Source organism: Marmota flaviventris, chromosome 9 (genome assembly GCF_047511675.1).
Source record: "Marmota flaviventris isolate mMarFla1 chromosome 9, mMarFla1.hap1, whole genome shotgun sequence".
Lineage (NCBI taxonomy): Eukaryota > Metazoa > Chordata > Mammalia > Rodentia > Sciuridae > Marmota > Marmota flaviventris.
In genome coordinates, this window is record NC_092506.1 from 6056946 (window position 1) to 6073427 (window position 16482).

At 41.9% G+C, this 16482-nt stretch overlaps 2 protein-coding genes across 6 annotated transcripts in view; both read right to left on the reverse strand.

Moving 5' to 3' along the window:
- Positions 1-81: 81 nt before the first annotated feature.
- Rce1 (Ras converting CAAX endopeptidase 1) lies at positions 82-2929 on the reverse strand. Of its 5 annotated transcripts, XM_027944300.2 has the most exons (9): positions 2724-2929; positions 2474-2576; positions 2296-2379; positions 1945-2023; positions 1252-1419; positions 1053-1124; positions 735-797; positions 553-649; positions 331-420 (listed from the first exon to the last, which is right to left on the reverse strand). In XM_027944300.2, the coding sequence occupies exons 1-8, from the start codon at positions 2906-2908 to the stop codon at positions 585-587; spliced, it is 819 nt and encodes a 272-aa protein (XP_027800101.1). In that variant the 5' UTR covers positions 2909-2929; the 3' UTR covers positions 331-420; positions 553-584. The 5 variants fall into 5 exon arrangements, with proteins under 5 accessions (XP_027800099.1, XP_027800100.1, XP_071472128.1 ...); XM_027944298.3 differs by lacking the exon at positions 553-649 and having other exon boundaries at positions 82-420; XM_027944299.2 differs by lacking the exons at positions 553-649; positions 2474-2576 and having other exon boundaries at positions 82-420; positions 2296-2375.
- A 140-nt stretch (positions 2930-3069) lies between these two features.
- The window catches only part of Top6bl (TOP6B like initiator of meiotic double strand breaks), an 86835-nt gene continuing 73422 nt past the window's right edge, over positions 3070-16482 (reverse strand). The window contains exons 14-16 of the mRNA XM_071616025.1: positions 7048-7123; positions 3297-3523; positions 3070-3201 (exon numbers count right to left, since the gene is read on the reverse strand). Coding sequence (XP_071472126.1) covers positions 3136-3201; positions 3297-3523; positions 7048-7123 — 369 coding nt within the window. The 3' untranslated portion in view covers positions 3070-3135. The remainder of the gene's footprint in view (positions 3202-3296; positions 3524-7047; positions 7124-16482) is intronic.

Sequence of the window (16482 nt, forward strand, 5' to 3'; positions counted from 1 at the left end):
CTGCATCCTTTGGATATCTGCTCCTTTCTCTTGGTCCCTGGGATTCAACTAGCTCTGGCTTCAATCCCCTATAAAAATTCCTGAGATCTCGGGGACCCTGGCCAGCCCCTTCCTGCAGTACCCCTTGATGGGGAGGGGCCACGGAGCCCATGAGAGTTCACTGGAGTGTACACAGGAGTGAAGGTCAGGAGCACAGGAGAGCCTCTGAGTCCCCTGCCCGCTCCAAAAGCACACAAAGGGGAAGGCTGCCGTAGAGCTTGGGGTTGGTGAGGGGTTGGAGTAGAAGCAGGAAGAGTCCCACACCCAGGGCATAGCCTGCCAGAAGGGGCCGCCTCTGCGGATGTTCCAGGGCAGCACACACAGCTGGGAAGCCCATGTAATTGCAGAAGGAGTGGCAGAGAACAGGCCCAATCAGGTGTCCTGAGGAGAGGAGACAGTACAACTTATAAAGCAGCCCTATCATCTTTTCTGGCCCTTCCAGGGCTAGTGACCCTCATCCCTTGAAATAGGAGCTCATTGGGGGTGGGGGGAAAAACCCATCCACCCACATACCATGGCCTCTGCTTCCTTCCACCTCTCAGACCTCACCAAGCTGAGGGCCCTGGCTCAGCTTGTCTCAACGACTGTGGTAGAAGAAATTTTGTTGCTCCTAGAACAACACAGTATTCCCATTCTCCCACCCACTCCTGTGGGCCCCCAAGCCCCTGGAGACCCATGAGATACTAAGGACCAACCTGTGCGGATGAAGAGGAAAGCAGTGTAGGCACCGAAGACAGCTGTATAGGAGAACTGGAACGCTGGAGACGGGAGGCTTCGAGTGACCACACCTGCACACCCACCCTGCCCCAGCACTGCCCACCCATCAACCAGAGATCACCCCCTTCCCCCAAGGCAGAGGCCACGTGTCCTACCACCTACATCTGTCCTCTGCACCCCAACTCTCAGTGGTCTCTCCAATACTATATAGCCCTCTGTTTCCAATCCTTTCTTTAGAGTGGCTATTGGGGCACCCCAACCCAGGACTACCCCCAGGCAAGCTCTCTAGGACTCACCTGCAGACAAGAAGATGCTCCCCACACTGCTCTGGCGGAAACGCAGCTGCTCAATAATGTGGTGAAAATGGGCTGCGAGGAAGGCAAGAACCAAGTTTTATCCCTCTGACCTTCCCTCCAGGCCCACCCCTCACTCCCAGCCCCATTCTCAGGTCTCACACTGGGAACATCTTAGCAGGATCAGGTTAAACAGACTCACCAACTCCAAAGAAGAGTGGGCAGGTGAACACAGCAGGGCCCAGGCCCATGCATGGTGCTAACATGGGCAGCATACAGGCCCGGAATACCAGCTCCTCTGTCAGGGGCGCAATCACTTGGTTCCGCAGCCAACGCATGTCTGTGAGGCAGCGGGCCCAGGATCGAGGGGCTGGGAAGCAGATTCAGAACACACAATGAACGACTAGCTATTGAACAGTGAGATCCCAGAGGCCCTTCCCCAAGAACTGTATTCCAGCCAAGTGCAGATCAGGCATCAATATTTCTGAGAACAGGAGTGAAGAAGGAGGCAATCAAACTTTACCAGACCCAATGCAAAACAATATCTTGAGATGATTAAAAGGGAAGGCATTAGTAGCTGAGGCAGGAGAGCCTGGTAGTAAACTCTAGAGACATCAAAATTTAACCAAAACCAGTTCTGCTTTCAGGAAGTCAAGGATGGAAAAGAGGCAGATAATACTCTCCAACCCGCAGCAAATACTGCTGGGATCCAGAAGGGCCTCCTTGGCCTCTAGGAACCAATTCTTAGAAGACCCCTAGCAATACGATACAATTTTACTGATGAGGAAACACATCTCATGTCTCCTATTCAGATATAACCAAGAGCCCACAGACTCCTGGCTTGGACTGCCTATGCCTATTTTTTTTTTTTTTCTTTTCTGTCTTAAAGACTCACCAAGGACCACCTTCAGCCCATCTGCCAGATCACAAGGGCAATCCAGAGAGAGTTGCATCAGTGGACCCAGGAAAAGGATCTGGGAGCAGAAAAACAGCAGAGATTAAAGGAAATACTTCCACCATATTTACTGACCTTACCCAGACCTTTGCCCTTGACCAGCCTCAGGAGACTTCGGGCTTCCTGAATTCTCTAATTTCCCATCTGTGCATACCCAGGACCCTAGGGCCATATCACAAATTGTCTCCCATCAGCCAAAAAGACAGACACAACCAAGATAACAAAACGGCTACAAAGGACACACCGTGCTAGTGACAAAGAACAGAAAAGAGATAAAGCTGTAGAACTCACCATGGTCAGCAGCAGGGGCAGCAGTGCTGCTGGGAAAATGCCCTCCAGCCTGAAGCCCATCAGGGTGAGCAGGGATGTGCCTGGCTGAGCCACAGGAAAGGGGGCATCAGTCTTGCTCTCTCCCACAAAGACCCCTGAGTTCATTCCCCCTTTGCACTTTGTCCCGCCTCCTTCGCACCTGGATGCCCGTTAGTTCCCTCCAAAGCAGCACGCAGAGGGGTGAGAGACTGGAAACCACCAGGACACTGGTGAAACGCCGCTTGATGACGGCAGGGTGGTCCCTACGAGGGTGACAGTAAGTTCAGGGACCCCCCCCCTCCACCGCAGCCACCACCTGTGAGCGCGGCCCGCCCCCGGCTCGCCAAAACTCCGCCCGCAGCCCCGCCTCTCGGGGGCGCGGGTTCCGGCGGCGCGCGCAGCCCCCGCACCTGGGCAGCTCGCTCTTCCAGACGTACAGGCTGCCCACGTAAGAGCAGGCAAGGCTGAGGCAGGAGAACACCGACACCCAGCAGCACAGCCCGGGACCCGGGCTGCCCAGCGCCGCTGACTCCGGCTGCCGCTCAGGCCGTGAGACCGACAGCAGGCGCAGCCCATCCCCGCCCAGCGCCGCCATCGCGCCCGCACCCGCGGCGCGCACCAGTGACGCGAGCCCGCGGCAGCGCGGATGACGTCAGGCGGCGGCGCAGGCCCCTGACCCCGCCCCAGCGCCTGGCTCCGCCCCAGCGTACAGCCCCAGCACTGAAACAGACAGACAAGGTGCGCAGTGCAGGTTTATTGAAGCAACAACTTCGCGGCCAACTGCCCCTTCCCGCCCCCGAGGACTCTCAGTAGCTGTCCAGCTCAGGATCCATGACCGGGACTCAGCCACTCGGACAGATTGGAGACTTCCTGCAGCCACAGTGCATCCTGCGGGAGCAAAGGGAGCCCGGGATGAGGACTCCGTAACGTCCAGGTGCCCGTACCTCCCGCCGCGCCCTTCCGCGCAGTGCTCGCCGGGTTACCTCCAGAACTCTCCCCGGGCTCGCCCTGTCTGGCACGGGAGCCTGGACGTGGACCGTGCGGCGCTCCGCCCTGCTCACGGTGAGGGAGGCCGCGGTGGGCTCCAGGCGGCGCGGGCAGATCTCTGGCGTGCCCGGGGCGCTGGCAGAATGGGGAGCTTCCATTTCCTCCACGCTCTGATGGAGGCTGCCCCTCTTAAGCCTCTTGTTTTCTGCTTGCCCACTGATCTCTAGGAGAAAACAGGCCCGCTTCATCTTATAAAGATTCCTCTCACCCCATCTCTATCATCTGGTCCTGTCCAGAGCAAAAACTTCAGCTGTGGGGTCTTAAGGAGCAGGCAGACGCTGTATGAACGATTTCTGGCCTACCTATCCCCCTTGAGCTGGTCCTTAGAAGGGGCCACTGGGATACTACCAAGCCCTTACTTGAGGGCTCAGGTGTCCTCAGCGACTTTTCACTCATAGATTGTCCATGGAGTCTGCACTATCAAGGTCTTTCCTCCCGGCCAAGCTCTGGGAAACAGGCCTCACCTTTCTCCTGAAGTGCCCATAGGCAGCTTTCCTATTCTTAACTGATTTCGCTTATGCAAACTTAAAGCAATGTGGGTCAATACATGATTCCTGAGCCTGTCCTGGGAATGTAAATCAAGGAGCTTTTCCCTGGGAGTAGCTCACACGTGGTGGAGGGATGCAAAGATGTGTACACAGCCCAGAGGCACAAAAGAGAAGGAAACTTAATCATGGGAGGGTGAAGAAAGGCTTCCCTGAGGAGATGCCAGAGCTGGGTTGGGGAGGATGAAGAGAGATATACCAGACAGATAAGGGAAGGAAAAGGAATTCCACACTGAAAGTCATGCAAATAAACTTTATATAAAAGCATAAAACATCCTACATATAAGGTATGGGATCCTAGCAAATAAGTTTGAGGGGTTCACAGGAATCAGAGGAGGCTAAGAAATGAGTTTTTTAGCCATAGGAAACAAACAGGAAGACAGTGAAGAGTTTTAAGGACTAGAAAAATATATGGTTGATTATATAGCTTAGAAGGATCACTTTGTCATAAGTTTGCTTATATCAAACTAAATGCAGGAAGACATTAAATGAATCTAATTTATCTGTAAAGAACTAGATATATAGTGGTACCATTAATGGCAGCCTAAAGTAAGAAGAGCTGATCTCAGTGGGGTGGGGTTTGCAGAAGGAAGGTATCAGGAGAGAAGAAATTGAGGTACCAATGGGATCTCCCTGTGAGCTACCTAGAGCAGATAAGGCTCCTTTCTGGCATTTAGGAGAGAACAGGCAGGTCATACCAATTTGAGAGTCTTGAACCCAGAATCACAGTGGTTAACAGCTGGAATGGAAGATAAAGATGGAGTGTAGGATGATCACTGTTGAATAATGACCAGAGGAAGGTAGTGGAAGAAAAAAGCTCAAAAAGAGAGAACCAGGTAAGTTACTTTTATAGTGCCAAATTCTGTAAATAGTTCAGAAATGATAAAGATAAATGCACAATTTGGTGATTAAAAGTACTTCCTAATGAGAGAACTTGCAAGTACAGAAGTCACAGAGAAATACTCTTAAGTTTGGGAAAGTGTAAGGAAAGGAAAGGGGGAGAGTATACATGCAGCTTGTTTTGAGAATGTTGGTTGAGATGGGCTAGAGAGAGACTGAGAATAGGTGGAGGAGACAAAAGTCATGGGAGATGTCCTTTTGAAAAAATGAAGGATTGACCTGCTAAAGAAAAAGAACTCAGAAGAGAGGGAAAGGTACAGAAGTGATAACTGACACAAACAGGTCCTTAGAAAACTGAAAGGATGATTCCACCCCAAGCCTGAAGGGTAAAGGTTCCCTTACTAATAAGGCTTTACAGTGGGAGGAATACAAGTTGGCAAGTTTACTGAGGGAAAAAAAGTAAGTGTAAAGCAAGAGGCTATGTTGGGAGTAGAGGCTGGGTGGACTTTTAAAAGAATGGAGTAGCCACTGAAGAGAGAGGGCCAAAAAAAAAAGGGTGGGGGGAAGTACTGATAAACCAAAGGCTCCTGAGTGAATGGACCATGGATGTCCAGGGACATCAACACACAGTTGTTCAGCAATTTTCTTCTTTGAAGCTCTCTACATGGAACACAGAATGCATGCTGCTGACAGTTGCAGGTTTTTTAGGGAAGAACAACTCAAATGATCTTCTAGGAGGTCCCACCTGGTTGTAAGCAACCAGATTTTAAGGCTCATGTTGCACAATAGAGAAAGCATGGGCTTTGGAGGCATCTTGCTGAGATTAAGTCCTTTACCTGACCTCTGAGCCTGAGTTGTCTAATTTGTGGGAGGAGCGATGCAGCCCACAAGGTCACCATAAGGACTAAATAAGTTTTGTGGAAGAGCCTAGCATCTCCCCAGGGTCCACAGAAGGTGTTGAACTAAATGTTAACAGTCTTCCATCTGAGAGAAGATACCTATTCTTTTGCCTTTTCTCACTGCATACATACTACAATGTTTTTTAAGTCTCCAAATCTGAATTTATAACACTAGATTATTTGCTTTATACAAACCTTCTCTGTAGCATTCTTTTCAGTAACAAACAGCCCCCAACAACATTCAAAACATGGTTCAATGGAAAGAATGATTCAGGAATACATCTTGGGCATAAGCATAGACAGCATGCACTGTGTTATAGCTGTACCCTAGAAAGAGGGATTTAGCAACAGAGCACAAGGACTGAAGTCACAGTCCCCAAAGTTCCTCAAGCCCAGATACTGTTTTGTCTGAAGGACTCAAGATCTATAGGAAAGCATCTCTGCTAATATGGCTTGTCTAGAGATAGATCAGAGGTAGGCTGCCTGGATTTGAATTCTGGATCTGTCATTTACCAGCTGTGTGACCTTGTGTAAGTTTATTGGCATTGTTCTCTCAGCCTCAATTTCCTCACCTAAAAATGAGAATAATGGTGCCTATACTGCATAGGATTGTTTTGAGAACTAAGAGCATTAGTAAACTTTAAAGGATCCAGAATAGTGCTCAGCAATTGTCAGTAACTATTCATGAGAACTGCTATTACCTCTGTGGCTGCTGGCCCTGAAGGCTGAGAGTTGGGTGGAGGCAGGTATGAAGAAAAGACTTCAGTATAAATACCATCACATCACACACTGACACCTCCTCACAACACACATCAAAACTGAGGTGAGATCTGTAACCAGGAACAGCTTCCAGAGCTCAAAAGAGCAGCAACTAATATGTGGGAGAGCTACATTATCAATACTGATGATCAAGAAAAGATACAAAGCCAGGTGTGGTGTCACACGCCTGTAATCCCAGTGACTCCCAGAGGCTGAGGAGGAGGATTACAAATTCAAAGCCAGCCTCAGCAATTTAGAGAGGCCCTAAGCAACTTAGCAAGACCCTGTCTCAAGATAAATAATAATAAAAAGAAAGGCTGAGGATATAGCTCAGTGGTTGAGCACCCCTGGGTTCAATCCCTGGGACAAAAAAAAAAAAAAAAGGAAAGATAAGGGAATTAATCAGACTGAGCACCCTGAAATCTGCCTGTTACCTTCCCCCTCCCCATCAAGTGCACCTATCTGTAACTATACAACCCATATTAGAAATTTCTAGCCCTATCTCAGAAGACCACAATGGCAGGGGGAGCCAACCCCCCCAAATCCCAGAAGGATGTTGATGAAGGTGCAGTGGACAGCTTGAAACAATATGTCCTACCACCTCAGTTTCAATCCAGGGCTTACCTGAAAAGCTACAGCCTTACCTGCAAGGAGCTCTGGGCTGTTCTCATGTGCATCCTCAGTGTTCTGGGCTAAATCTTTTTTCTCTGGGGTCAGCTGCTTTAAAAATCAAAAATTCCAAGTGAGTTATTCAGACACATGAATGAACCCCAGTGAAATAGGAGTGTGCCTGAGAGCTTAGCCAATCCAAAAGGGCTGTTCTCCACCTGGAACTCCCTCTTAACTTCCTCATGGATCCCCCTACCTGGCCTCCAGCCTTCAAGGCTTCCTTCTGCAGCTCACTCTAGTACTGCTGACATATCCTTACTTCCTCTGAACTCCACACACTTGCCTACTGTTTGCCCCATTCCTCAGGCTCTGAAGCACACTCTGTATACCCATTCATCTTTTTTTTTTTTTTTTAACCACTGAGTTTCATCCTTTTTATTTTATTTTAATTTTGGTTCTAAGTTGCTCGGGCTGACCTTAAACTTGCAATTCTCTTGCCTCAGCCTCCCATGTAGCCAGAATTACCAGTGTGCAACACTGGACCCAGCCCCCTATTCACCATTTTTGTGTGCATATGTCCATCTTCTAAACTTTAAATCACTTGGAAGGTCTGTCTCTTTATAGCTAGCAGAGTGCCATACACAGGGTAAGTGCTCAATAAAGAACTGACTGGAACAGTCAAACCTGGGAAGCCAAAGGGAACATTCTGTAGTCATGTGTAGCCCTTCAGAGCTCTGCCACACCAGTTGGTCCAATCTGGACAGAAAAACAGAGATACTTACTAGGACCATGACCCAATTCTCCCAGCTCCTCATACAAAGTTATAAAATATGTATCTTCTTCATGAAAATTAAAAGCTTGTGCTTCAAAGGACACTTGAAAAGTAAACCCAACAAGAATGGAATACAATATATGCAAATCATATCTGATAAGGTACTTTTAAAATCCAGAATAAATAATTAATAGTTCAATATAAAGTAACAACCCAATCTAAAAATGGGCAAAGAATATGAATAGATGTTTCTCCAAAGAAGGTATATAATCTGCCAATAAGACACGAAAAGATGCTCAATATCCTTACTCATTAGGGAAATGTGAATCAAAATCACTGAGATACTACTTCCCCCCCAACTAGGATTGCAATAAGAAGGAGGAAAGAAACGACTGTAGATTAGGATGTGAAGAAATTGGAACCACTGCAGAGCTCGCAGTAATATAAAATGGTATAGCCACCTTTGGAAAATGGTTTGGAAATTCTTCAAAAATATAAACAAACAGGGCCAGGTGTGATGGTACATGCCTATAATACCAGCATCTAAGGCAGGAGGATCACAAGTTCAAGGCCAGCCTCAGCAACTTAGTGACAACTTGTCTCAAAATACAGCTCTGGGAACATAACTCAGTGGTAAATCACTCCTAGATTCAATTCCCAATACCACACAAAAAAATGTTAAATATGCTGGGAGGGCAGCTCAGTGGTTCAACATGTGCTTATTAGCATGCACATTTGTAGCCCTGAGTTCAATTCCTACATTAAAAAAAAAAAAAAAAAGTTAAACAGTTAAACACGGTGTTACCATATGAACTAGAAATTACATTTCTAGATATACCCAAAAGAATTTCAAACATGTCTACACAAAAATGTTCACAGCAGCACTACCCATAAGAGGGTCACCAATTCTACCTTTTCTTTATTAATGGAAATTGAGGGATTAGCTCCACAATAAAAGAATTTTATGTATTATCCTTGATCTTGTAGTGTGTAACTGAAGCCACTGGGTGCCACTCTTATGCCACTAAAAGTTATTTATCACTAAATGGCCATTATCAGAGGGAAGCAGTGATGATCATGTGTGCAGCTGGCTTAAGATCACTCTTATTCCATGGGCTTGCTACCCAGTCCTACATAGTCACAATGTTACTGGGCTTTGGAGCCAGGGCATGTCAGTACAAATTGCGGACTTGCCATTTACTAGCTGTGAGTCTAGGCAGACTGCAAAAGTTTTGTAACCAGTTTCCTTTTCTGTAAAACAGTACAACTTTTTTGTTTTTTCATAACATCTTTGTGGAGATAAAGTGAAAATCTTGGCACAGATTAGAAATCCAGTAAATGCTCCTTTCTTCTAAGACTTAGGGCTACTGGTAAGGTCTCTAGTTTACTAGCTGTCTGCCAAGTTAATTGGGTTATGAATGGCCCAAGGCTCTGACCCATCACTACAGCCAAAGAACAGGGTAAAGAGGTCATATTGGATTTTTTTTTCTTTTTCTTTTTTGACTCTTGCTAGGATATCAGAGATCTGAGTACTACGGATTCAAAAGCTGAAATATTCCTAGATCCTGAGGAGTCTGTCTCTTCCTGTAAGTCCCAGATCCTGTGACAATGGCACATGCCTTATCCTGAAGATACAGATGGCTAAAGTGAATTGAATTATGCTCCCCTGCCAAAGACAAATCCAACTCCTAAATCCACAGATTCTGTGAATATGAGCTTATTTGAAAAAAGGGTCTTTGCAGATATAATTAAAGATTTGGAGATTTAAGCCTGAATTAGGGTGGGCCCTAATCCAATGATAAGTATCCCTATAAGACAAAGGTAGAGGGATATTTGAGTGACAGAGGGAGAAAGACTAGGTGAGGATAGAGGTAGAGATTGGAGTTATGCAAGATGCAAGCCAAGGAAGCCAAGATGCTCCTCCCATAAGCTGGAAGCAGCAGGAAGGATTCTGCTCTACAACTGGTGAAGGGAGTGTAGCCCTGCCCATACCTTGATTTCAGACTTCTGGCCTCCAGAACTGTGAGAGAATAAATGCTGTTGTTTTTAAGCTATTGAGTTTATGATACTGTCTTCTAGCATCCCTAGGAAATGAACACAGTGGACATTAGTTTAAAATGCTCAAGGTATGGGCAGCAACTCTCCAAATTGGAGGGAAACCAGTGACAGTATTTGCATTGAGCTAACACATTCCTGGAAAGTGCCTCCTAGAGGGTGCATAGGGCCATGACGAAAGTTGTGGTGAAGGGAGCATTAACAGGAACTCACTTCTACTGGGTCTTTCCACTCACACTGAAGAGGAAGATGGGCAAATCCATGAAATGTCATGATCCTTTGTGCCCAGATACCTAAACTTCCCCAATAAATCAGAGAGGCAGAGGGAGGAGGAAGAAAATCCAGAGGACATGCTAAAGGCCCTGCTACTTTCTTAGAAACTGTATGTGACTAACAAAAAGTAAACTGCATGCATATAAAATATACAATTTGGTAAGTTTTGACATATACATATCCTATAAAACTATCATCACAATCAAGGTTAATGAATATATCTATCACCACAAGTTTCTTGCTGCCCTTTGTAATGATTCCTTTCAACTTTCCTATCTCCCATCTTCAAGCAACCATTGACACAAAAAGTACAGATTACTTGGCATTTTATAGAATTTTGTAGAAATGCAAGCAAAGAATATGCCTCTTTTTTTAACTGCATATCCATTTTTATTTCCAAATAGCCCAAAATAACCACATCAAGCAACATAATCTGTTAAAAGAGTAAGTAAACAACCATATCAAACATTAGCTTTTGAAACCTTTGACTTTTCTTCTATATTTATCTGTTCAATTTCAAATGTTATATTTATTATAATATTAATTATAATCTTCTATTTTCCTGATTTATTAATAAAATTAATAAAATACTGTATTCTAAAAGTTTGGTCACTCTGAACATTCATATATATATATATATATATATATATATATATATATATATATATAAAGTAAAATTACTTTTTAAACCACTTATATATTTTAAAACAATTTGACATTTAGGAACAAATATAAAATATTGTTATTGAAAAGGAACTCTCTTTTTATGAGATGCAGAAGTAATCTCTGCAATTTAGATAGAAATTATGTCATTTCTCCTTTATTTGGTATTTTTAATTCTTGCTACAATGCCTGATAGACTGTACATCAGATTATCTCTGTAATCACATTCAGAATTTTGGTTGGTCTGTCTAGAACAATCTAGATTTCACTTTTCCTTAGTTTATGATACAAAAAGAACAGTAATTGAAATGCCATATATTTTTAGAGTTAATACTGAGGTATGAAAAAACCATAAAAGGATTAGAGATATTGAAAAGGTTTTAGCTAAATGTAATGAATTTCTGTGCCACCATTATTAGTTTTATGAAATTAATTTGATACATTTAAACAAAAAAACTGAACATATTAGTGGGGTACTATGCGATGTTTCAATAAATGTATATATAAAATATGCAAATCAGGTTAATTTCCTCAAACATCATTTCTTTTTTTAATTATTTATTTATTCTAATTTGTTATACATGATGGCAGAATACAATTTGTTTCATATTACACACAAGAACACAATTTTTCAAGTCACTGATTGTACACAAAGTATTTTCATACCATTTGTGTCTTCATACATGTACTTAGGGTAATGATGTCTAACTCATTCCACCATTATTCCTACCCCTTTCCCCCCACTTCCCCACCCTCCCCTTTGCACTATCTAAAGTTCCCCCATTACTCCCATGCTCCCCCACCCCATCATCATTATGAGCCATCATCCTCATATCAAAGAAAACATTCGGCCTTTGTTTTTTTGGGATTGGCTTGCTTCATTTAGCATTATATTCTCCAACTCCATCCACTTACCTGCAAATGCCATGATTTTATTCTCTTTTAAAGCTGAGTAATGTTCCATTGTGTATATATACCAAACTTTCCCTATCTATTCATCTACTGAAGGCATCTGGGTTGGTTCTACAATTTAACTATTGTAAATTGTGTTGCTATAAATATTGATATGGCTGTATCCATGTAGTATGCTGTTTTGAAGTCCCTCAAACACCATTTCTGATGGAGAAAATAATCAAAATCCTTTATTGTAGTTAAAAAAAATCTCCCATTAGACAACAAAGAAACAATAAAGTTTACTCAACTCTGATTCCATTTCAACATATCATATGTATCTACATCAGAAAATATCTGGACCAATGTTTTAATTTTAGAACTGATTTAATTCTGGCACTTCACTATTCTTAAAATTAATTTTAAGAATAAAAATTGGGATTTGATTTTAATTCCATAACAGGGAAAAAACTGATATTGAAAGTTACACTATACTTTGGATAAGCAGTGAGGGAATGCCATTCTCAAAAATAATTTTTTAAATATTTATTTTTTAGTTGTAGTTGGACACAATATCTTTATTTTATTTATTTATTTTTATGTGGTGCTGAGGATCAAACCCAGGGCCTCGCACATGCTAGGTGAGCGCTCTACTGCTGAGCCACAATCCCAGCCCCTCAATAACAATTTTAATATTTTGGGGGGGGTACCAGGGATTGAACTCAGGGGCACTTGACTACTGAACTACGTCCTCAGCCCTAGTTTGTATTTTATTTAGAGACAGGGTCTCACTGAGTTGCTTAGTGACTTGCAGTTGTTGAGGCTGGCGTTGAACTCGTGATCTTCCAGTCTCAGCCTCCTGAGCTGCTAGGATTACAGGAGTGCATCACTGTGCCTTCAATAAGAACTTTAATTTTAAAAGTGACTTTTGAGTGTTAGTTTGATACAGAAGTTAAATGTTGGTCTTTCCATATAAAAATATAATTGTACTTTCCATGACATTCCAAGGTAAGGTGACATGCTTCCTGGAGCTTTTGCTGACACATTTTTTTTAACTGTTTTTAGTTGTCAATAGACCTTTATTTATTTATATGTGGTGCTGATAATTGAACCCAGTGCCTCACACATGTTAGGCAAGCACTCTTCCACTGAGCCACAACCACAGCCCATTTTGAGCTTAAGCAGATGATGTTGTGAGGTCATTTTTATTTATCTTTCAGATCAGAATTTTCATGACCCATTTATCTAACTATGGGAATGACCATCTGGGGTTATTATACTTTTGTGAACTTGGCCAACTCCATGCACAGCTGGACCAACCTGAAGCTGCAAACTCTGCCTCCAGCGCAACTGGCCCACAAGTACTTTGAGCTCTTTCGTGAGCAAAAAGACCCTCTCTGGCAAGTAACATTTAACATTCTCTCCTGGGGTAGAGGGAAAGAAACTGGCAATTTGTGAATGTATATTTGTTTGTATAAGGAACTCTGCTGGACCTGATATTTAAACACAAGCTGTTCGCCTATCCAGTGGTCTCACTCTCTTCTTCAACAATATTTTTTATTTGTATTACAGATTAAATGTTTATAATTTTTATTTATTTTCCTGGGCTATTTGTTTATTTGATTGGCTTGGAAAAGTTTTTTTAATTTTTTATTGGTTCTTTTTAGATATACATGACAGTAGAGTGTATTTTGACATACTATATATACATAGATGGAGCATATCTTCTGATTCTTGTTGTTGAACATGATGTTGAGTTACACTGGTCATGTATTCATGTATGAACATAGGAAAGTTATGTCCAATTCATTCTACTATCTTTCCTATTCCCCTTGCCTCTCTCTTCCCTTTGTCTAATCCAACGAACTTCTATTCCCCCGTCTCCTTATTGTGTGTTAGCATCTACATATCAGAGAAAACATTTGGCCCTTGGTTTTGGGGGATTGGCTTATTCACTTAGTATGATAGTCTCCAGTTCCATCCATTTACTGGCAAAGTCATAAAGTCATTCTTCTTTATGGTTGAGTAAGACTCCGTTGTGTATATATATTTTTTCTTTATCCATTGATCTGTTGAAGGGCATCTAGGTTGGTTCCATAGCTTAGCTGTTGTGAATTGTGCTTCTATGAACATTGATTTGGCCTCATGACTATAGTATGCTGATTTAAGTCCTTGGGTATATGCTGAGGAGTGGGATAGCTAAGCCAAATGGTGGTTCTATTCTAGGTTTTCTAAGGAATCTCCATACTGCTTTCCAGAGTAGTTGCACCAATTTTCAGTCCCACCAGCAATGTATGAGTGAGGGGATGCACTCTTAACTATTTCTGGATTTTTCACCCAGCATGGCTTTTAGATATTTTGTGTATCAACAGTTCATTCCTTTTATTACTGAGTATTGTATAATTGTATAGATAAACTAAAATTTGCTTATCTATTTACCTGCTGACATTGGGTTTGTTCCCTGTTTTGGACTTGTAAAAGATGCTATAAATATTAGTGTTAATGTGTACATATATGTGCATAGTTTTTATGTGTATATAGGTTTTATTTATCTTGGGTAAATACGCAGGCGTGGGATAGCTAGGTCATATGGTAGGTACATATTTAACATTTATTAAACATTGTTTTAAAACTGGGGATTTGAACCCAGGGGTATTTAACCACTGAGACATATCCCCAGCCCTTAAATTTTTATATTTTGAGACAGGGTCTTGCTAAATTGCTTAGGGCCTCAATAAGTTGCTGAGACTGGCCTTGAACTTGCAATCTTCTTGCCTCAGCCTCCTGAGTTGCTGGGATTACTGGTGTGCACCACCACACCTGGCCACATTTAACTTTAAAGAAACTGTCAAATTATTTTCTGAAGTGATTGTACCATCTTTCATTCCCACAAACAGGGTATAAAAGTTCTAGTTCTTCCACATCTTGCCAACACTTGGTTTAGTCTGTTTACTTTTTCTTTCTTTCTTTTTTTGAGACATGGTCTTGCTATGTTGCCCAGACCATCCTCCAACTCTTGGGCTCAAGTGATCCTCTTGCCTCAGTCTCCTGAGCAGGGAAAACAGTACAACAGGTGCATGCCACTTCACCCAGTGATACAGTATTTTTATTCCAAATGGGTATAAAATGATATCTAATTGTGGCTTTTGCTTGAATTTTTGACTAATGATGTTGGCTTCATGTGTTTGATGTTTGTTTACTATATCTTTTTTGGTGAAGTGTATATTCAAATTTTTGGTCCATTTAAAAAACTGGCATTTTTCTTATTAATGATTTTTGAGAGTTCTTTATACATTCTGGAGACTATGGAAAGGCTATTAACTAAAAATTCAATTTCCTTAATAGATAAAGAACTAAACGTATACATGGGTGTTTCTTCCTAGTGAACTTTGGTAATTCCTATCTTTTAAGAAATCTGTCTATTTCATTTAAGTGGTCAAATGTACTGCTGTAGAGTTGCTCATACTGATGAGCAACTGATGCCACCTTTCTAGTTTCTGGCAACTGGTGCCTTCTATATTTATTCTGATTAATCTGTCTACATGTTTATCAATTTTATTAATGTTCTCAATGAACCACTTTTTTGTTTCATTTTTCTCTATTATTCTTTTTTTAAAAAATTTCTACTCTGATCTTTATTATTTCATTTCTTTTGTTTACCTTGTGTTTAATTTTCTCTGCTTGTTCTGGTTTAACCTGAAGGTAAGGAAACTGATTTGATAATATTTTCTTTTATCACACAGACATTTTCTACATTAGCAATACCCTATACATTTTGGTAAACTGCACTTCTATTCAATTATTTCTAATTTCCCTTCTGATTTTGTGTTTATAACTAATTTATTTTCCAAATATTTTTAAAATTTTGTGTTATTGATTTTACTTTAATAATTCTATTGTGGTAAAAAATGTACTTCCTATGACTTTAAATAAACTTAAATTTATTGAGACCTACCTAATGACTCAGAATATGTTCTCCCTTTATAAATGTCCCGTATACTTGAAAATAATGCATGTTTTTCTGTAGTTGGGCAGAGTGACTTATAAACATCTATTAGGTCAAACTGATTGATAGTGTTATTGATGACTTCTATAGACTTACTGATTTTCTCTCTACCCATTCTATCAATTATTTTTTAAAAATATTTATTTGTTAATAGTTTTAGGTGGACACAATATTTTATTTTTATGTGGTGCCGAGGATCGAACCCAGTGCCTCATGCATGCTAGGCGAGCGCTCTACCACTGAGCCCCAGCCCCAGCCCCCCATTCTATCAATTATTAAGAACATTTTGGGGCTGGGGATGTGGCTCAAGCGGTAGCGTGCTTGCCTGGCATGCGTGCGGCCCGGGGTTCGATCCTCAGCACCACATACAAACAAAGATGTTGTGTCCGCCGAAAACTAAAAACTAAAAAATAAATAAATAAACATTTTAAAAAATTTTGTTGAAATATCTAAGTATAAATATGTATCTATTTCTTCTTAGTTCTATTAGTTTTGTTTCATGTATTTTAAAGTTCTCATAAAAGGTACTTGAATCTTTAGGACTACAGATGGTCCTTGACCAACCATTCTATTTTCACTTTCAGTATCATTCTCAGTGCTATTACATGAGAGATTCAACATTTTATACAGTAGATTTATGGTAGATGATTCTGTACCACTATAAGGTAATACAAGCATTCTGAACTTAAAGGTAGGTGAGGCTAATTTATGATGTTCGGTAAGTTAGGTTATTAAATGCATTTTGACTGACAACATTTTCAACTTGTGATAGAACATCTGTACTGTCCTCATGATGCCTGATGCTTTCAT